The sequence below is a fragment of the Hypomesus transpacificus genome, chromosome 8 (assembly GCF_021917145.1).
Source record: "Hypomesus transpacificus isolate Combined female chromosome 8, fHypTra1, whole genome shotgun sequence".
Classification (NCBI taxonomy): domain Eukaryota; kingdom Metazoa; phylum Chordata; class Actinopteri; order Osmeriformes; family Osmeridae; genus Hypomesus; species Hypomesus transpacificus.
Window position 1 is genome coordinate 9,135,466 of NC_061067.1, and position 21,988 is coordinate 9,157,453.

Genomic DNA, 21,988 nt, shown 5'->3' on the forward strand with positions numbered 1-21,988 from the left:
AGGTTACGTTATTCGGATTGGCACGGACTATGCTTTGTTAATGATTACACCCAAAGTTTAGAAGTAATATTCTGATTTGGATGATATGAGCACTTTTCCTTCAGTCTACACAGCAGAGCTTGGATTTGTGTGCGAGGACATGGAGAACCAACATTGTTCCTCCTTGTTCACTCTCTGGCACAACGCAGAGAGATGATGGCTCGCGGCCTCCCCTGAGAATACACATGGAGAATACACATGGCTACGGCACACAGAAAACATGCTAGTGTTGCTCTATCTCTCACTCTGGGGACTGCTTGAGACTCCTTGGCTGGAAGGATGGCCTTGAGGAAGGGCAGGTGAGGGGAAGGAGGGAGGGGTGGGTGTATGGATGCATGGGGTGGGATGGAGGGAGGGCTCGGATGAAAATAGACAAGCTCTCAAGCCGTACACATGATAGACAGCCTGTTTTCGAAGCAAGTTACACCAGTAGACAATAACATGGGACATGGGACTCCAAAACCTTTAGAAACAGCCATTCAAAACTCTTATTCCTCACAGTGGTCCCTTTTCCCTGCTGCTTTAGAAGACAGTGACTGTGCACATGCTGATCCCGTTGAAGCGGCCCACTTATCTCCTTAGTAATGACTCACAGCTCCTCTTCCTGGCTCCCTGTCCAAGCAGCTGACTCATATTCTGCCAATCTGATCCAACTTCTCCCACACGTTCGCAGGCTCAATACATGGGAAGGAGAGCACAACGAAGGGATGAAGAGAAGTCCAAATGGCAGGTGTGTTCCGCTGAGGAGAGCGTGGAGGGCTGGCCTCCAGGGATGAAGAGGGTTGGGCCTGGCCCCAGGGGCTCTCCAGACTGCCTAGGGAGAGGCTCTCCTCTCACTAGGATCAGATTACTCTCACGTTCTCTCTCTTTCACACACACACACACACACACACACACACACACGAAAGCAGACACACTCAAACACACATCCACACCCCCCACACACATACCCCCCACACACCCCCCTTTCACACACACAAACACACACACACAAACACACACATGCACACACTGCAGCCTACTTCCAAAAAAGAGGGGAGCGTTCAGTCCCTCTGACGAAGCTCATGCTGTGTTTTTCTACGTGTGACGGAACATGTTTGGATGTGGAGGGAGGAATGGATGAAGGGGATGAAGGGTGGAGGCAGACTGCCGGAGAAAAGGAACAGAGAGTGCTGAGGTGCAGAGATGGGGGGGGGAGAGGAGCAGAGGAGGGGGAGAGAGAGGAGCAGAGGAGGGGGAGAGAGAGGAGCAGAGGAGGGGAAGAGAGGGAGAGGAGCAGAGGAGGGGGAGAGAGAGGAGCAGAGGAGGGGGAGAGAGAGGAGCAGAGGAGGGGGAGAGAGAGGAGCAGAGGAGGGGAAGAGAGGGAGAGGAGCAGAGGAGGGGGAGAGAGAGGAGCAGAGGAGGAGGAGTGAGAGGAGCAGAGGAGGGGGAGAGAGGGAGAAGAGCAGAGGAGGGGGAGAGAGGGAGAAGAGCAGAGGAGGGGGAGAGAGAGGAGCAGAGGAGGGGGAGAGAGAGGAGCAGAGGAGGGGAAGAGAGGGAGAGGAGCAGAGGAGGGGGAGAGAGAGGAGCAGAGGAGGGGGAGAGAGAGGAGCAGAGGAGGGGGAGAGAGAGGAGCAGAGGAGGAGGAGAGAGAGGAGCAGAGGAGGAGGAGAGAGGGAGAGGAGCAGAGGAGGGGGAGAGAGAGGAACAGAGGAGGGGGTGAGAGGGAGAGGAGCAGAGGAGGGAGAGAGAGGGAGAGGAGCAGAGGAGGGAGAGAGAGGGAGAGGAGGCACGTGTTGGCAGCATCAGGGGAGCCATGTTACTACAGTGTACACAAAGTTGACATCATCTTTTAGACGTCTTACTTTTGAAGCCGTTGACAGCCACTCTGTTTGGGTGGTAGAAACCTGCTTTGCAGTGACAGTTGTAGTTGTCCAGCACAAATCCATGACCACGCACTGGAAAGCACTGTGGACAGAAAACAAGAGGAAGAACCATTCTGATTACTATCACAGTTATATGTGTTTATAATTATTTATGATCATTTATGTTTGAAATGTACAAATCGTTGTCTTCAAAACTCAGCACCCTCCACAACCTAATGAACAAAAACGCTTTGTGACACAGGACAAAGTTCAAAAAGCCGGGTTGTAATCAATGAACAAATTGTACAATTCTGAAAAAAAAAAAAAAAAAAGGGTAGATAAAATAATGTAATAATACCTATGCTTGTTAAGGTTCTATCACTCTCTCTTTCTTTCTTTCTCTCTTTCTCTCTTTCTCTCTGTCCCTCTGTCTCTCTGTCTAAGTGTACGTTCTCCACGTATTGAATTAGCTCCCTCTCTCTCTGTGTTGTCAGAACAGAAACCAATGACGGCTGTCCAGGCGCATCCCAGGCAGACTGTCTACGACGTTATGCCAAATTACAAGATGTATTAATATCTAAATTAAGAAAAGGCTTTTTTCACTGGCTGAATTAGGGAACTATTGATTAACTATTTCCTCTGGGAAGTTGATTACATCTTCTGTCTGTCTGGGTAACATTGGGTCACTTAGACAAAACTTTGTGCTCCGTGTTCTGCTTATTATTTATAACTCCTGGGGTTGTTCCAGAATGTACAACCAGATGAGAATAACCTTTAAGATGAGGGTCTCAGAAGCACCACAGAGGCTGCAGACAAACGGTTGCGTCTGAGGGCCCTTGAACGCTGTGAAGCATCTGAGACCAAGGAGCACCGGACCCAGTGCTGCTCTTCAGAGGGCTGGACTGAGCATGTCTGAAGAGGGAAGCTATTCCTGGATGTGTCTCAAGGTCTGGGGAGCTGAGTCAAGCAGCGTCCACTTGACGCTTTCGAGAGGCGGTCCACAAAGAGTCATTACTGGGTTTGCCTTTACCGGACACATTTTTCCCCCCAAAAAACAGAAGTGACTGAAGCACTTAAAACAATACACAACCCTGCCCAAGACAAACTCCTCAGAATGAGCTCAGCAGCGCGTAGGAACATGATTTAAGTCACAACTTCAGGAACAATTACGTTTCATAACCAGGGTTTTCTCGCAGAGTGGGTGTGAAAATAAGAAAAGAACAATAAACAACATCAGATCAACAAACGAGATGGTTGCCGCTTGTCATTGCTCTTCAACAAAGCCATTAAAAGACGCTATTAAAAATAGGCTACTCCCCTGAAGTAGAGATCCAGCAGATGCACCTAAGTAGTGATGTCCTTTGGGACCGCTTTGGTCCAAGACAACACAAAGGAGCGTGCCAACCTGCTTAAGTTCTCTCAACCCTCCTTACAAAGCTCCTAGATGCTTCTGTTCTTCTCACTGGCTTAAAGCACAGCCAAGAGTCCTCTGAAGCAGCAAGAGTCTGAAGCAGAGCCAACACAGAGCCAAGGCCCATTTGCCTCATGGGCTTCTGTTTGATCTGCAGAATATAGGACAAATCGGGACACTTATGGAACCTTTCTGGTTGCTGTGTCACCAAAGCTGAGGGGAGCTCAGTGTGCTGAACGTGTTACTGCGTAAAGTAGGATAACGTTGGATTTCACCGCTCCGAACGTATACGCTGCCGTACAAGCACAGAACTCGGAATGCTGTGTCACCAAGGCCGAAGGGAACGTTCCGGTGCGACGTCATGTTACCGTGTAAAGCAGGATGACGTTTGACGGCGCAGCTTCGAACGCACGCTGCCGTGAAACCACTGAACTTGGAATGGGTGTTTCGACTCTGTGAAGTGACTCGGCGCCGGAGTCAATTCCTCTTCGGCGTGGGGCTGAGCCGACAGCTGGCAGAGAGGACTTCCGTGTACGAGCAGGGCTGCGCTCTGCCACTTTCAATGCAGTCACTACACATTAGCCAGAGTAGACACAAGAGAGAGGAGAACAAAAGAGAGTGGGGGAAGGAGGGAGGAGGAGGAGTAGAGTGTAGCGTGTGTGGTAGTACAGTGCGTGAGGGCCAGAAATAGGATTCTGGAGCCCAGGCAGAGCTCTCTGCTGGGGTGATTGATGGCGCGCCGGGGCCGAGAGTGTGTTGGAAGGAGAAGGAGGCCAGATGGAGCTGCCTGGCTCCCAGCTACCTGCCATTAGTCACATGGGATTTGAGGAGAAGCGGACCAGGACCAGCAACAGACATTTTCTCTACCCATGGGCTGTAAGACTAACTTTTCTACAGGGTATCTTCAGGGCTGTCCACGTGGGAGAAAGACAGGGACAGCTAATGGACTCCGGCCAGGTGACATTAAATACCCCCCAGGTCCCCATACTGGTGCTCTGATCTCTCATATACATAACACCTGTGGGTGTATGGAGGAGTAGGATCCATATCACTGGGTGAGAAGAGCGGCGTTGGCTCAACGCCGCTCCCAACGCCACCGCTCACTATTTACATCCCAGCTGTGGCAGCTGTCAGTCACACACCTCCGACGCGCTAATTGCCATGGCGACGTGTGTGACCAGGAATGTGAGGCTTTTTACTGGAGTGCGTCACGGTGTAACGCTGGGGGGAGGGGGGGGGGCGGAGATGGAGGGCTTGTGACAGTCCATAGGAGTCGGAAATAGCGCTCGCCGGCTCTTACTTACACATCGTTATAATCTCCTCCAGAACATGTGTTGGCCATCTTAGAAGGAGCACACTGAGATACTATCTTAACTTTGCCTTACGTTTTTGAAGGAGCTCTCCTGGAAAATCAAGGGCGCTTGAAAGAAAGATTGTGAATTTTAAATCGAAGATGAGAAGCGACCTCGACTTTTCCCAAATGCAAAGTATGAGCATGTGTCTACAGTATGGCTAAAAATAGATCAGTAATGACTGTAAACTGCTCACTCTCGCGCTCCTCTCTCACTCACACACACACCTACTTCGATACGCACACATACAAACACACAAACGTCATTACACACACACACACCTTTCCTTGACATGAAAGCCTGCAGTTCTGCTCATTCTCCTCCCTCAGATATGGAGCTGGGGTATAAATCAACATCCTGCCAGTACACTTGATGCCATGACTGCTTCCACCTGCACAGGAACCGGCAACCGGAGCCTAATTAGACCTCCTTCCCTATTAAACCCACGCCCTTCCGGTCACAAACACCCCCTAATCAACTCTGCTGTAAGCCTCTGTACTCTGTGTGCTGAGAGAGTCCTGAGAGCCCAAACCATCGCTTCTTATGGCGGTGATTACTGAATCAGCCACTGTTATTGTAAGTATTGAGGCTCAGTGTGTATGCGTGTGTGTGCGTGCACATGCATGTGTGTATGTGCTTGCGTGTGCGTGTGTGTGTGTGTGCCCATGTCTGTGGGCGTGCATGTGCCCATGGGTGTGTACATGTGTGAGTACGTGTGTGTGTCCATGCGTGTGTGCATAAGGAAAATAGGCCTGTTTGGTTTGTTCCATAGAAAACAGCAGGAGAGATTGCTGCCCACTTCAACACTTCACATCTACATCCAGCAAGCTTCCACACACACAGTACTGTCCTCTTAATAGATACAGTACATTACCATAAACACACACACACACACCAAGCCTGGGGACCAGCCTGGTGCAGAGCTGCAAGGGACAGGCAGCCAGATCGGGGGCCTGGAGAGCAGGGTTAAGTGAGGGAGCAGGCTGGGTACAGCAGCCCCCCTCCGGAGGACCATGCCCTGGTTGCTGTCCAATGACCAGCTTCTAAACGCCACTGAGATAAACACACAGGCCTGTAGGGAGCTAAACAGCCCACCAGGCAAAGACTGGCAGACAAACACAGGCACAAGCCCAGACTCCCATATTTCTCTGGCAAGCGTACACAAGCAGACACACACACACACAGCGCCATCACAAACACAAATCAGGCATATGCAATGATGCTAAATCATAGACACACCATAAATATGCCCTATGGACAGAGACTGAGATGAACAAACTTGTTGCTGGGCAATGTGGAACTGCACACACGGCCTTGCACACACACACACAGTCTGTGTGTGTCTCGATGTTAGTCACAGGGGCATGAAGAAAAGCAGAGGATCACTCACACACTCACAAACACACACACACACACACAATCGTGTGACAGACAGTCCCAGCAGTATGGCAGAGAGGCCTTCAGTAACTAGATAACCTGATATCATGAAGCTCCCACCCCTCACAACCAGGCAGAGAGAGACGAGACTCCTCCTCTCACCTCAGGGCTCATTATCTGTGCTCACCTCCATCTCTCCAGCCACCCTACCAAACACACACACATACCTCTCTCTGGACCAGATGTGGCCGTAACTACAGTCCCGTAGACCCACGGTATGGGGCTGTAATCCCAGGCTAATCTCCTCCAACAAAGCAATTGAAATCCCACAGGATGGATGGTGTCTGAATGCTGCCCTACACACCCCATCCACCGACACTACTCCGGCTGAATGTTGTTTGTGTTATAGGGGAGTCAGATGGCTGAGCGGTTAGGGAACCGGGCCAGTAATCTGAAAGTTGCCAGATCGATTCCCGGCTGTGCCAAATGATGTTGTGTCCTTGGGCAAGGCACTTCACCCTACTTGCCTCAGGGGGAATGTCCCTGTACTTACTCTAAGTCGCTCTGGATAAGAGCGTCTGCTAAATGATTAAAATGTAAATGTTATTTAATCTCTGCTTGGGTTACTGCATCACTTACACACAGGTCTGTTGGGGTGCGTCTGCTTGTCTTCAAAGAGCTTCCATGTTCATTCTGAGTTTCAGACTTCCACATCATACACCAGTCTGGTTAGGAAGACCGGAGGGCCTGTACAGACAAGGCCCCAGACCAGAGTTACATGCAGAGGTGTCCTGGGCATCAACGCCCCAAACTCTGCATGGAGCCTTTTTGTCTCTGCCGCAGTGTAGGTGTTTTGGATTGTGGGAGATGTAGTTTTGAGGCAGGTCCATTTTGGACGACGACCAAAGACGATCGCTGGGGTCAAATTACAATACGAACGTCAATAATGGTTGGCGTTATTCTTCTCCATTCTATTTCTTCAGCACATTCGTTCCAATTCTAAAGTCCAGCACATTCCCATGATTTCTTTATAAAGGTCGTAGAAAAAAGGTAATACGTAAATGATATGTCGTACAGCACATTGTAAATGCAAGCTGTAATGTCTACTGTGCTTCATCAATGTGTTCCCTGGTGCAAGCTGTCAGTTTCAAAGGAAACAGAGCAGGTGCATGTGGTTTGGTATTGGACTCCAGGAAACACGGCTTTTCAATCTCCCATGCGATGACGCCATGTTTATAACATTAGGGAGACCCCGTGGGGCTAAAAGAGGCTGCTATTTATAACGAGATACCTTGGATCATCCTGCGCAGAGGCAAAGGGAGAGATGGACAGAGAGAGGGAGGGGTAGGGGGAGAGAGAGAGGGAGAGAGAGAGAGAGAGACAAAGTGAGAGAGTGAGAGAGAGGGACAAAGTGAGAGAGTGAGAGAGAGAGAGAGAGAGAGAGAGAGAGAGAGAGAGAGAGAGAGAGAGAGAAAGAGAGAGAGAGAGAGAGAGAGAGAGAGAGAGACAAAGTGAGAGAGTGAGAGAGTGAAATGAAGTCATTGAGGCAGGATACAACCAGGGGTATTTTTAAGGCTGTGAAACAGAACAGAAGCAAGGCACTCCTACCCACCAGAGGGGTATATATGAGAAGCTTGTCAGTGTTAACGGGGTACAGGTGCCAGCGATTAGTACTCTGGTGATGTTGAGCACCAAAAGGAGGGCGTGGATGTGACATGGGGAGAGAGAAGGGAAGAGTAATCAAATAGTTCTTGTTGAGGGAGAGAGTGAACTAGGGCGGGAAAGCTGTCACAACATTTCACGGGTACATGTGTAACTCAGTGCACTCAACAAACACATCACCTACTCCAGAGAGCTGGGGAGAGCATGCTAGATCAGCTACATCGAGCAACACAGCATCATCTGTTGTTAACTGACATTTGGTTTCATTTTTCAGACAGGATTTTTATTGACTTCTATTTGATTTACTATTTGCAATAAACGCTAGACCGGGCAATATTTGGCTTAGGTTTCCCGTGAGACAAGTAGCTTTGCATTGATTGTCTTTGTAGTATTAGGTCTACCTGTAGATTAGCCTGATGTTGATTAAGGTTTATAATGAATAATAAATAGTTTGTGCAATATTTTCTCCCTGGCTGTTAAATCCATCAAAAATGACCAACCTTAAAAACCTGAGTAACATTTACTGCATTCTGCGTCAGTGTCACACCCACCCGAAGGATTTCAACTTCATTTCCACTTCATATTCAGCCGGCAACAGCCTTGGCATCACTATCTCAAAGTGTTTTCGGCTCGCTTTTGTGTGAGCTGTCAGGGTAATTGCTGGATAATTGTGTAGAAAAGCAGTTTTCTCACTCGCTTTGAAAGGTAATTTGTGGGTCCTCCTTAAGGACAAAGTCAACAATGGTGTGAATGAATTGTAAAATGTCTGTATTCAATATTTTTTTCAGTGTCTTCGTCTGTCTGCCACTTCTTTTGGCAAGAAGCTGTCCATCTCTGGTTCTTAACTACCTTCTTGGGTGTTTTAGCCCATGGATTTCTCCTCAGCTAAAGTACATTTCCTTGCGGACTTTAAACTCCCATCTCATTAACAGCGACTCAGTTGGAGAGACAGAAAGAGGCTCCTATTTTCTTGCGTTCTGCTCTGCTAGCATTAGGAGAACACAGTAGATCGCATCCAGTGCATCTGCAAATAAAGCTCTCGTAAGGGGGGCCCTCCAGAAAAACAGAATGAAGTCAATAACAGCATCTAATGTTCTCGCCCGTTTGTGTGGAAAGGTTGGTGCGTTTTCCGAGCACTCAAGAGAAACCCTACCATGAGGACTGAAAGCACTGTTATCCAGGTTTGTGTGTGTTTGTGTGTGTGCATACAGTATGTTTGTGTGTTTGTGTGTGTGTGTCATACAGCAGAAAACACTGATTGTCTTATTAATTCAGCGACACGAGGAACACAGGAGACGGGACAGGGACCTCGCAGCGTGATTGAGATGATGGCAGAGACGACCTTGTGAGCCAAGGTGAAAACAACTACTTCTAATTGATATAACAGGGGGTGTCACAGCTAACTTCAACATCATCGATTGAAGCAGAACATCATAAAAAAAAACGAATTGCCTTATAAAGTACTTTTGGAGGAGATTTTTATCTGGGCACATTTTTTCATTAACCACAGTTGAAACATTTGGCAAGCCCAATCATTTAGGTGACGGGTTCGTTAGATATGTACCCCTGGGCTGCACCACTTCTGCTGGCCAATAAGCTAATGGATTGAGACATTCATCTTCATCATCCAGCCGTGTTACATGCTGCCCCCAGGCCACCGCGTACACCGAGGCGCATGCTAATGCAAGTACCATCCCTGTGAGAGATGTGGTTTTTTTCTATAAATATACAACAACAAAAAATTCAGGCCACATGAATTGGTTTTATGACAGGTTCTGGTCATTGTGATGCCATAAAAACACAGCAGTCAATGTCCCTGTACTGAGCATTGGGACACTGCACCTAATGCATTTGATTTCTGCAAGTGTTTGTGAATTAATAACCATACGTGGGGTTGTATGATATCATTATAGTTCATGTTGATATTATAGAAGGCATGTTAAGCAACCTTCATGATGTGGTAGTTCATTTTGATCTGGTTCAGTCTGATGAAGAAGGCCTCACCCATGTTTGCTGCTAACTAAGCTAATGGCTATTTGGTTCACAGCCAGGACACCGTGATCAAATTGATGGTAATGTATTGTCCTTGAGAGTGAGGAGGTGGCAGGGGCTGAAGTAGCTTGATGAAGGGCCTTACCCAAAGACTTTAGCCTTGCTGTTAGTCTCTGTAAATATATGTTTGTTTACATACATAGTACTAAATCATTGACCAATATCATTCTCATACCGACTCATCATCATAATACATTTTCTGAGAAGTCTGAAAACCGGAAGATATTACAAACACATAAAAAAAAGATTGAACAAACACACAGCCATGCTTTACGTAAGCGTGCCAGGAGTCTGGCTCCCACAGGAACACTCAAGCAAACAAACACACGCACATACCGACATATAAACACATCAACCAAAGTACGAATGATCAAGAAAGGAAAACTTGGTCGACCAAAGATGTTTTTGAAGGACGATAAGGAATGGATCTTCAAAAATAGCGATATATCTAGGAAAAGATGTTGCTTTTGTTGTTTGTTGTCTGTGTGTTTCTGTCCGACAGCCTTCCTCGTTTGTTATGTCTCCTCCTGGCCGCCTGCTGAAACAGACAGACACGGCGTCCTCCCCTGTCTCGCCCTGGCCTCCCTGCATGCTTGGCTGGACTAACAGCTCTACCAACCAGGGCGTATAGCAAGGAAACAAGAAAACATTTCTGGGCCTCAATCATACCGACAGAAGAAAACAATTAACTGGTGATGGCCATTTTCGGCGGCCGAAAAGAGAAGTTTCATTTAAGGAAGAGAAAATGGAACTTATGGGATGAGATCCAATGTAGGATGTAGGGCGAATGTTTCAACTGTAATTTGAGTAGTATTGCACAATAGTATTAAGATACATTGATAAACGTGTTCATGGAATGAAATGAATTACATGAACTTTCCTTAAACTACTTTCTAATGCTGATGTGTTTGAAGTCTAATTCCGCTGTTGCACCAAAAAAGACACACAAAAACCCCCTTAAAACTCCCCAACGTTTTTTTAAGTATGCTGTTTGTGTACCAGAAACAGCAAGGGTAATAAAACAAAATGAATCTGTGTTAGCGTCCAAAGAGCTGGTGCCAGAATGCTGTTTTTATCACATTACAACACCGCTGAGAAACCTTGATTGCGTTGCAGTTCCCCGTTCTATTTATAGCCCTCATCTCTGGAGAAGCATCCACTCTTCATCACCCTCGCTTTACCTCACAGAGCACCCCTCCACAAAAACAGCAAGCTGCTAGCTGGAACAGATACACTGCTGACCTACACTCGTCTGGTACCGGCCAGTCAGAACCACACAGCTGTACGAGGTGTGAGAAGAGATATGATTACGGTCACAGGTGCCCATCTCTCTTTCTGAGGTCCTGCCTTCACAAGAATTGTTTCGTTTGTGACATACCGAGGGCCAGATACACGGTGTGTGAAAGGTCAGACGTCCATCTCCACCACACCACAGCACAGTACAAGCCTGCATGCGGCGCGCGAGGCCGGAAGACTGACATACACAGGCAGACACACACGTGTGCACGCTCGATGACAAGGAGACAGATATTTCACAAAGTAGTTTAAATATATCTGAAAAGTAATCATTCCCTGTGTGTGTGTCTCGCTATCTGTACATCTATCTCTTTTCTCTCTATCTCTTTTCTCTCTATCTCTTTTCTCTCTATCTCTCTTTTCTCTCTATCTCTTTCCTCTCTATCTCTTCCTCTCTGTCTCTTTCCTCTTAGCGCTCTACGCTGAGAGTTTGGGGAGTTGAGACAAAGAGAATAATTAATTATTCAAACAGCCCACTGCATCCATTACGTCACATGTATTATAGAGGAGTTTGATCTGGGAAAATCTATCATTCCTAATGATGACACTAAAACGGCAGGTTAGATCTTTTAAACCATCCCCATGAAAACTGGTTGGAGGGCAAAAAGCTAAAGAATGTCATCCTCTCTTCCAGCCTCTATTGGAAAAGAGAAAAGGCTTGTAGGCAGCACTGTGTATTACCCTGACACTGGCACACACTTAGGGAGATGACTGTCTAAGGACAAAGATGTGTCACATGACATGGACTGTGTGACGCCGCAAATAAAGTGACTCCCCACTCACAGCCTCTTACAGTCTTTATGACATGGCAGGGCACACAGAGGTCAGCATGATGACGGGGACACTGTCACTTCCTAACAGTCTGTAGAGAAATGTAAATATTCAGCAGAAGCTTTTCTTCAAAGCACCATACAGGGGAGGGGAGGGGGGATTTGAACCTGGGACCTCTTGATTTGCAGGCAAATGCTCCACCACTAAGGTGGAGCTGAACCCGTAGTGTGGACTCACCTCCATGGTCGTCAGGTTACATCGATGAGTCCCACCAAACCAGCCGTCAGGAGAGCACTGGTCGATATCAACATCCTGCAGGTTCACGTCCACTCTGACGACACCCCTGGAACAGAGAAACAATCGTAAAAATAATTGTCATTAAATGTTATCAAGTGTTTTGCGTTATACCATGCGTTATTATGAGAGTGTACAGCATAGGGGAGGACTGTGATCCAATGTATGATCCAATATATAGGAATTACCGCCTAAAATGTAACTTTCAGTTGAAATACTGAAATTGCTGTGGGAGAAGGCTTGAAGATGATACATATATATAAATATATATATATATACTATATATATATATATAGAGAGAGAGAGACAGAGAGAGGGGGAGAGAGAGAGAGAGAGAGAGAGAGAGAGAGAGAGAGAGAGAGAGAGAGAGAGAGAGAGAGAGAGAGAGAGAGAGAGAGAGAGAGAGAGAGAGAGAGAGAGAGAGAAAATTGAACTTACTGGAGTGAAATCATTGAATTGAAATCCTTGCCCCGGCCGCCCAATTAATGAAAAGAGACAACCAGGGGGTCACCCTGAGTGACATACCACTCAAACCCCTGCCTGCTCATTGATTGGCTGACATCCACTCACTCCCACACACACACACAATCAACAACGAGGATCTCAATAAGCTGTATTACACTGGCTTCCTCTAATCCCCCAACCACAGACCACACAACCAACAGCACAGCTAACATTCACTGAGAGTCTGCATGCGCGCTGATCTTTAAATTACTCATCTAACCGCAGGTGTTTCAGACTTATATTATTCATGCTTCTTAGCCACTGGTGCAGCATGATGCTTGATGGGCTCTCTGGGAGACACCGGTGACAGAGGGACATGGTCTTTTCCTCCGGTTTATTGTTTAACAAGTTAAGTGGCTCTTCAGCTAGGTATAATAGACTGGGTGTTGCAGAGGCTGCAGTGAGACTGGTAAGGGTTAAGAACCAGAGTGCTCCACCACCTGGTTTAGTTTGAATCTGGGGCAGGTGTCTGCACCTGGTGTCTTCCAGACCTGCTGTTGGCAAACCTTGATGTGATTTTGCAAACAGCTTGACTTGAAAAGCATACCAACAGAGATAAGAAGAAAACCGGGATTCCTCTTCACCTTCTCCAAAACATTTCAGCGTCCTCCAAACGTGACAAATAATAATCCAGATTTTACGGAAACCGATGCAGCATGTGCACACTTACTATACACCTACAGTACTCATATATATATGTCTAAGTATCTACTGTCAGTCCATCTATCTGTGTGTCTGTAAGTCTATCTACTGTACCATTTTTATTTTTTACTGCTTCAGGAAAGACTGTTTATGAAGGAAATAAAGATGGTTTGTCAACAAAAACAATCTCACTCAAACACATGCAGAGACACACAAACACACACACATAAATCATTGCTGGGGAGACTACTTCTCGAGGTGCACACATGTGGTTGTACATTGTTCCCCGGGGAAAGGGGGTGTGCACACACACAGCCTATACTACTGTTATTAATAACTCTGGGTCTGGCCTTGCCCGCGGCAAAACTAATTTCATTGTTTCAACCCTACAGTTGATCTCCTCTCTGACAAATGCCTGCTTCAACCTCATTGAGTTACATCACTGAGAAGGGTAAGAGCCAGCCATACAGGGGTATACTCCACCACAAATGCAGGGTACCCAGTGACCAGTGACCATTTGATGGCTCGCTGTCCTGAGTTCACTGGCAGCTGCAGCTCCTTTAGTTAGCCAGGCTGCTGACAGTGAGGGCATTCAACATGCTGGCTCAGTCTCCCAGTCTGTTCTCAGCCATCTAAGTATATGTTCATCCATAAACACAAGCACACACAACCACACATACACACAGGCACACACTCTCTCTCTGACACACACACACAGTTCCATTTGAACAACGCAAAAAAACAACATTTAATCAGCTTCGCAAGCCGACGTGTTTTGGTGTGAACACATACACACCCATGTATGCCTAAAACGTTATGTCTCTGTCTCTTACTCTATCTGTCTATCAACAAGCTGTAAACAAAAAAGTACAAATATGTCGAGTTCGGCTGAGGCTGTTTGGCACTTTGACGTGCCTGGGACCCGAGACCCTCACACAGGAAGGTACTGAACCCAGACCGACACTGGGAGAGTGTCGGTCTGGGCAGCCGGGTGGAGCACCTCCATGGGCCTCATGGAGGACTGCCCCCCCTGAAGCCCTCAGCCTGCTGGATCACAGGCAGCAGCAGAGTCAGAGGGCTCTTTCTTTTCATCTTCCATTCATGGTCGGTCGAATGGCCACCCAGAGAAAAGAGGGGATGAAGACAGTCCAACTAGCACTTCTTCCTGTGGGCTGTATGCACATCCCGGGTTTTACTTGAGCCTAGCTGCTTTTTATGAAGCAAATTAGAATCTTGTTAAACATTTCCCACATCCCACATAGACTGCTGTTGTACTCCCTGTATGATGAGTTTGGAATATGTGGCCTAAGTATTGAAAAATAAGTCCTAGCAACAATAAAAAACGGTACAAAAAAAGAAAAAAAAATTCATTTCAAAGAAAAGAAAAATGTGATGCTTTCAGGACTACATCTTATGCAATCTCACGTCAAAGAATCTCATTGTGAAAGATCAGAATGTCAGATTTCAGCTGCTTTCTCCAGGAAAATGGACGTGATGGAAATGCATTAAGCTGACAGGACAAGCAGACGCTAATGTGGCTGGGGCCTGCAGCTGGGTACTAGGGTCGTTTTATTGAGTTCTGTCGCAGGTCATCAGAGTAGACGAAACGCCTGTGGCAAATGTACTGTCATAAGGCACTAGAGCCATTCTCCTGGATGTCGTTTGTACTTCTTTGTAGCTATTATGGGCATGTAGGAGAATAACTTCTTCCATTAACCAGAGGACAACACCGCGAAGATCCATCGCATCTCAAATGGTCGTATTTTTGACATTTTTAAGGATTGAACTATCCGTCTACACACTGATGTGATAATCAATGATATAGCCACTCTGACAGAAAACTAATGAATAAAAATCCTTCTGGAAGATCTAATTTACAAACACATCAACTTGAATTAAACCACTTGGATTATCATTGTTACTGATCATATCTTAGTAAATGTACAGGTTTTTGGCTTGAATGAACAACGCTCTTACAGTGAGCTTGTCAAGAGCCTGGAAAGTTCCTTGAGACATTTGACTGATTGAAGGTGGAGAGTTGACGAGTTACCTCGCTGTAAGAGTCTTCACCTCCTCCACCTTGTCAGGGATAGTATCACACTGTCAACACACACACACCGTCATTCAAACTAGGCCAAAGCGCAGCAAATTAGCTACAGAACGTTTACCCAAAAACGTGCCCAACACTGGAAGATGCAGCACCGGAGATTCCCAGTCCATTTCAGCAGTAGCTTTTCTTCTTCCTCCTCCTCTTCATCCTCTCTGATTTCGCCAGTTTAGAAGGATATTACTGCCTCCAGCCCCAGGCGTTCTGGGGCTTCCTCAGTCGTGGTGGCTGGCTGGCCTCCCGCTCAGCAGAAACCGCTGGCTCCTCGCTGGGTTTCCACTCGCAGGACGGACTGCTGGTAGACCCAGGCCAGTCAAGCTGTCCAGACAGCCACTTCTCACAACGGAAACCAGAGCCCAAAACACATTTGTTTTGTTCTGTATTTATCACTTAGCAGACAATGTTATCCTCTGTTGATTAGAAGTCATACCCAGGTACAGTGACTGTATATAAGGAGAACTGTCCTTTTCTTGTGCAGTTCATTTGACCATTGCAGTAACAGGTTTGTGAAGAGGATGTTACGTACAGTGTTTTAGTTCAGGAGTGATAGCTCAGTCTAATAATTCGATATCCCTCATCTGTTATATAATTGTATGTCACATATATCAAATATGTTTGTGTTTTTGGAAGGTGTGATCGTCCATTTTCCACTCGGTGAATAGAAATAATGAATCCTAGTTTTCAGCTTGTCCAAAAACACAAGATTAAAAACGATGGATTATTCATTTTGTGAAAGATAGCTCTAATCAAAAGAATTACAACCTCTCAGCTGAGCTCCAGACAAAGCAATTAAGGTCCACTTTGCAAGGGTGAGCTATGGTCTTCCTTCCTCACCCTCCTCTTCATACACCAGCAGTTCCTTGAGGCAAGAAGCTCCTCTCTCGCACAAATAGACAGGCTTGTGTGTGTATGTGTGTGTGTGTGTATGCGTGTGGTGTGTGTAAGTGTGTATGTGTACGTGTGTGTGTGTGTGTGTGGGTGTATGCGTGTTGTGTGTGTGTCTGTGCGTGTGTGTGTATGTGTGTGGTGTGTGTACGTGTATCTGTGTGTTGGTGTGTGTCTTGGCGTGTGTGCTTGCGCTTACCGCACACTGAGCCATGATCCTTTAAGAACTGAGGTGCAACCTTAATTGGCACATCCTTTCAGTCCCTAACACCACAGCACACACTCCCACACCTCACACACACACACACATGCCCAACTTACACACATGCACACACACACACTACCTTACTGAAAAACACACACAGTACTGAGGGCCAGCACTGGAAGACAGGTCCAGTGTTTTCAGTGTTATAAGCAAGCAGTTTGGTCTGTTCTCCCTGTTGGCTGTTGAGCCAGAAGAGAGAGAAGGAGGTCGAGAAGTGGGATCTCTTACACCGTCATATGAGCAGCAACCACAGACACACACTCCCGTTTACACACACACACACACTCCCGTTCACACACGACACACAACACGTTCATGTTCATACCATAAGTCCACGTTCATGGGAAAATGTCATGTAAGATAATAGGCCAGAACAGTTTGAGAAAGGGGTTATGGGTCTATCTATTTATGTCGTAACACCTCTATTGTAATGTGGGTATTTACGTTTGATCTTTGGGAAAGTTTGTGGAAAAAACATGGACTAAAAGTGATGCCAAAGGCTGGATAGTAGACTGACGCAGACACTGGGCAGACTCTGCTTGAGTTCCACAGACCTACAGCACCATGACATCTCGTATTCAGTGAGAGTGAGCTACATTTTCAGTCTAAAAAAAGACTCCATTGAAGCATTGAAAGGCAGGAATCAAGATGGCTCGAGGTTGTTTTTGTACATCTTTCATTATTAATTCATTGTCGTATTGATTGTATTAATCTGGAGGGGAGACTGGGAAGGGCAGTCACAGGAGGAGGAGACGACGTTTCCCTCCATCCTCCTTATCTGTGTGTGTGGCCGTGTTTGTGGATGTGTGGGGGTGCGGCTATATGTGTGTGTGTGTGTGTGTGTGTCCATCTGTGTGTGTGTGTTTGTGTGTTTGTGTGTGTGTGTGTGTGTAGTTAGTGAGGCACAAGAAGAGGGATGAGGACGAAGCATCTGTTTCTTTGATAGCAGTCTGAAGGGTAGCAGTAAAAAACTCCTGAATGTAAGAGGAATGACACCTTAGAGACAGAGAGAGGGGGGGAGAGAATGAATGGAGAGTGGGAGGGAGAGAGAGAGAGAGAGAGAGAGAGAGAGAGAGAGAGAGAGAGAGAGAGAGAGAGAGAGAGAGAGGGAAAGGGAGGGAGAAAGAGAGAGGGAGAGAGAGAGAGGGAGGGAGAGGTTTGAGACATAATGCTACCAGCCTAGTGACAATTCCTCTGAGGTAACACATTTTGACAACACCGACAGGTAGGACAGCAGCATACTGTGTTCTGTCATTAAAGGGCAAGATTGAACCAATGTACTCTATGTTCTGATGCTTTTGTTGAGAAGGAAAAGTTGTGGTCCTACACACTGTGTGTGACTGTGGATTCCTCTGAAATAGCTTGTACACTTGTTATACACTACGCTTGCATTGTTGTAGGCATTAATGAGCAAAATAGTGGTGACATTAAAATCATTATCAATATCAAATTGTATTCACTTGTCAATTTTCATTGCGCTTTCTTTAAAGCTAGTTGTTCACCATTACTAAGCGTTTCCTCATACAAGGTTAGCCGATCTTCACTAGACTTATGCACTGTTCTATGTCGTCTCATTTGAAATCCATGACTTTCTGAGAGCCACTCAGGAGTGTATTTTATTAAAGATTTATTGAAGATTGTGCACGCAACTTGCTATATGTATTAAATATTTATACTTAAGATGTCGGTTTGAGTCGTGTGGAGCCTGAATACTTGTTTATTCAAGTGAGTGGAGAGTACAGCATTGGTGTCGTAACCATTGCAGAATCACAAGCACGCAAGCTGGATAGGGGTGGTGGTGGGCTTAGAGTATATGCATAATGTATAGACAACCAAAATCCAGGACATTTGTCAGGTCTTATTATCAATGCCGATATATGTGCAGGCCACCTTGAAGATTGTCTGTGATTGTACCTTGCGCATTTCAATCGGCATACATTTTTACTCTCCTTAAAACCTATATCTCAACATGTTTAATGCTACCGAGGTGTTCTCTTTGGAAAGGGAGAACACATGTGTGGTTGCAGGAGTCGCAAAGGAGCGAGTTTGTGAAATGAGTTAACAACAGGTTTCCGTCGTTACAACAAAACAACATCAATGGTTATTTTTGGCCACATCTGCACCTGCTGCGCTTTCCCATGACGCGTAGTCAGACGGGAAAAGTAGAGCTCATAAACTTTGCACGGTTCACATAGCTACACAGGAGCAAATGCTTACCTTTAAACGTTTTAGTTAGTTACATAAACCCACATGTGAACTGGAACAGCAGCAAGCCATGGTCTTCCCAGTTTAGCAAATGGTTAGAGTGAAAACACAAGAGACCTACCTGAAATCAGGTGAAAGATCCGCGTCGAGTCCATAGAAACCAGCGGATAAGGTCAAAAGCCACCGTGGTATGAAATTTCCATTTTCACACTCCAGGTATGGTGCTGACCATTTCATGTGGGTTTTATCAGGGATAAAACTCTCTCCCCTTTTCAGAGAAGCGTCAACTGATTGAAAATCTTGGCTCAGTACCCGTTTATGGAAGTTAGGTTTCTTCTTATCTTTGACACCGTGATACCAATCTGATTCGACTGTTCGGTTTTTCAGATGATGGTGCGCCGTGCCAGAGAGGTCCTGGAGAACTATCTCTCCTCCGGCTCTGGTAGCCTGGAGAAACACCGTGGGCCCGCCAGCAGACGGTTCTGTGTTAAACGTAACCACGGCCCGGTGGATATTAGAGTCCCCCTCTACAATACTCCTGACGAGCGCGTGATACCACTCAATGTCTCGGCGGAGACTCAATTCCCTGGACCTGTTGGCTTGGAGGATCATGTTTAGGAAGTTGGTAGCGTGCATTACCGTGTCCAGCACGCTGTGCATTGAGTAATGCGGGGGCATAGGCGATCTCGCACGCGGAGCACTGAGCTCGTATCTCCGCGAGCAGTTGGCATGTTTCAAGGTGGTCGAATTCCCCGTGTGTAGAAAAGCGGTGACAACCCTGGGAAGGTGCTCCTCGAGGTTCTGCGGCAAGACTGCGCGCTCTTTCGCGCCTCGCGGAGAATTAGACGCACGGAGATGTGCTTGTCGCTGTTTGTTTTGAGTGGTGTAAATTGGTGGTTGTGTTCTTACATTTTTCTCGTGCTCTGACCACTCAGCGAATTTATAATTTGAACCGATTACAAATCCCACTTGCAACAGCAAGCATAATCGAAAGAATGCCATATTCCCAAGCCTTTAATACGGGGTTGATGCTCGGAAAATCAAGTGTTGGAGCACGACCACCCGTATAGCGTATAGATGTATCCGTTAAAAAAACATTACTTCACCTGTGGATATTCACGCAAGTTCCGAGCTCGACTGCTGAATTGAAAACAACTGCATTGAAATATAGTCGTCAGTTTTTTTCTCTCTCTCATATACAACGTTCAGCTTATTGATGTATCCTTGCAGCCTTTATACATCCATAGAATCCGTGCGGTAAAGCAATCCAAGGAACGTCCAAGGCTGGTTTACGAGTTGGTTGACGTCCCCTCTAGACTGTGTTGCCAGTAGCCTACAAATCACCCTGAATAGAAAAGGAACAAAATCAGGTATTGGAGGCATCAAGTCAGTAGGCTACTTCACACTTGGATGACAAACACACTCCGCCCTCTTCCGTCCACAACAAGCAGTAACTAAACCGTAGGGACATCAGGAACCATTCGATCTTAAAGCCCGTCTCCTTCATTATCTTATAGGGTTCCTAAAGTGCTCTTGATTCGTGTATGGCCGTTTCCTCCGTCAATCATTTCAGTCAGCGCGCTGGTTAGGTGGAGCGGCGAAGGAGCTGTCCAGTGCTGAAATCTGCGCTTGAGAAAAACAGCCAAGGAATCTGTCGCTCTGAAGAATAATCTTTTACACAAGGGCTGACAAACGGTGATTAAAAACAAGCCTAATGCTGATCCAGAGATTATACCCCCTAAAAGTATAGGCCTTCCTAGTCCCTCGCACGGTAATTGTAAGTGTTAAAAAAGGTTTCTTGAAATAATACGTTGGACCAAGCATGAACGCTATAGCCTAACCATAGAAAATGCACACATACCGGAATTGTAAGCAGTGATGCAATCATGTGTTGTGGATTGGATTTCTAAGATGCTGAGGCTAAATGAGGATGTTGATGTTTGGCGTACGTACGCATATAATGCGAACGGTTATTAAAGATGTTCTGGCCTGTGATTGAAATCAAGTTTTTCACTATATATAATCCACTTCAATAGTAGACATTTGCAGGGCAGGTTGTTGCCTATTTACAAGGCACCACCGCTGAACTGAACGCAAACAGCGTTGAAAGTTGTGAGTTGTGCAGCAATGACTCATCGCCGCTGCACGACAGATTAATCCACTGGCTCTCATCTGTAAACAGTGGTGTGTTGAAAAACAAACGTCTTCATCTTTCCTTCAGCGTGTGTAGGAAGGATCACGTGGTAGAAAAACACATTTTCCCTTTTTGGTTGGATGTGACATCCAAAATCTTTTCCAGGGCGTGGTTGTTTTAACTCATATTGTAAATTGTTCTCAAACATATGCACTGTTATGCAATGTAGCAGTGTCACTCAATCAAGTTGTTAGAATGGGGAGAGAAATTCTGAGCTGTGTTTGTCTTGGTCTCCTCTTACACGTGTATAATACATATCTGTGTCACTTAGCCAATGGACCAATACACTTTACTGGCGCATGCATATTTAAAACACATTTTGTGCTTCATCATGTTCTTTACAGCCAAGATCTTCAGTTTAGCTAGACATTAGCAATACCTTGACTTTAGGCTTGGCACCTTAACATGTCCCCTGACACCTAGTCATACCTCTCTTCCTTCCCTACACACTCATACACACACACACACACACACACACACACACACACACAGACACACACACACACACACACACACACACACACACACACACACACACACACACACACACTGAAACTCAAAACATTTCCTATTTATGTGTTTGGAATACAGATAAACATTTGTCTTCAACCAATATCAGATACACAACTTGCAGAACAACGCTGAGCAAAATTGAGCTAAAAACAACCTCTAGTGGATACTCTTTCTTCAATTCTCTCTCCATTCTCTCTCTCTCTCCTCTCTCTCTCCTCTCTCTCTATTCTCTCTCCATTCTCTCTCCTCTTTCCCTCTGTTTTCCTGGGTGTGGAGGCCAGTCCCGTCACGCTGTATGGGCTGGAGGCATCTGGCCTGGATAGGAGCGTGAGAGAAGACAGGCGTGACGGAGGGTGACAGCTGGGAGCTGGCCTGTTTGCTGCAGGCCACCCAGGGACCAGAGCCAGGGGAGACCTGGACCCTTCAGCGTTCATGGACCAGCAAGTGAATTCACAGCTAAAGCAGACACAACGAAGTCTGCAGGCCAAGACCTTTAGGAAAGGTAATACAGGGAACAGTACCATTGAACATGTAGTAGCAGTGGATTCTCTATGTACAATTTTGCATAAACTTCA

General features: G+C 46.3%; 1 protein-coding gene across 1 annotated transcript in view; it reads right to left on the reverse strand.

Moving 5' to 3' along the window:
• The window catches only part of gpr158a (G protein-coupled receptor 158a), a 42,430-nt gene extending 22,722 nt beyond the window's left edge, over positions 1 to 19,708 (reverse strand). Inside the window, exons 1-3 of the mRNA XM_047023974.1 lie at positions 18,828 to 19,708; positions 12,042 to 12,147; positions 1,884 to 1,986 (exon numbers count right to left, since the gene is read on the reverse strand). Coding sequence (XP_046879930.1) covers positions 1,884 to 1,986; positions 12,042 to 12,147; positions 18,828 to 19,708 — 1,090 coding nt within the window. The remainder of the gene's footprint in view (positions 1 to 1,883; positions 1,987 to 12,041; positions 12,148 to 18,827) is intronic.
• Positions 19,709 to 21,988: the final 2,280 nt, after the last annotated feature.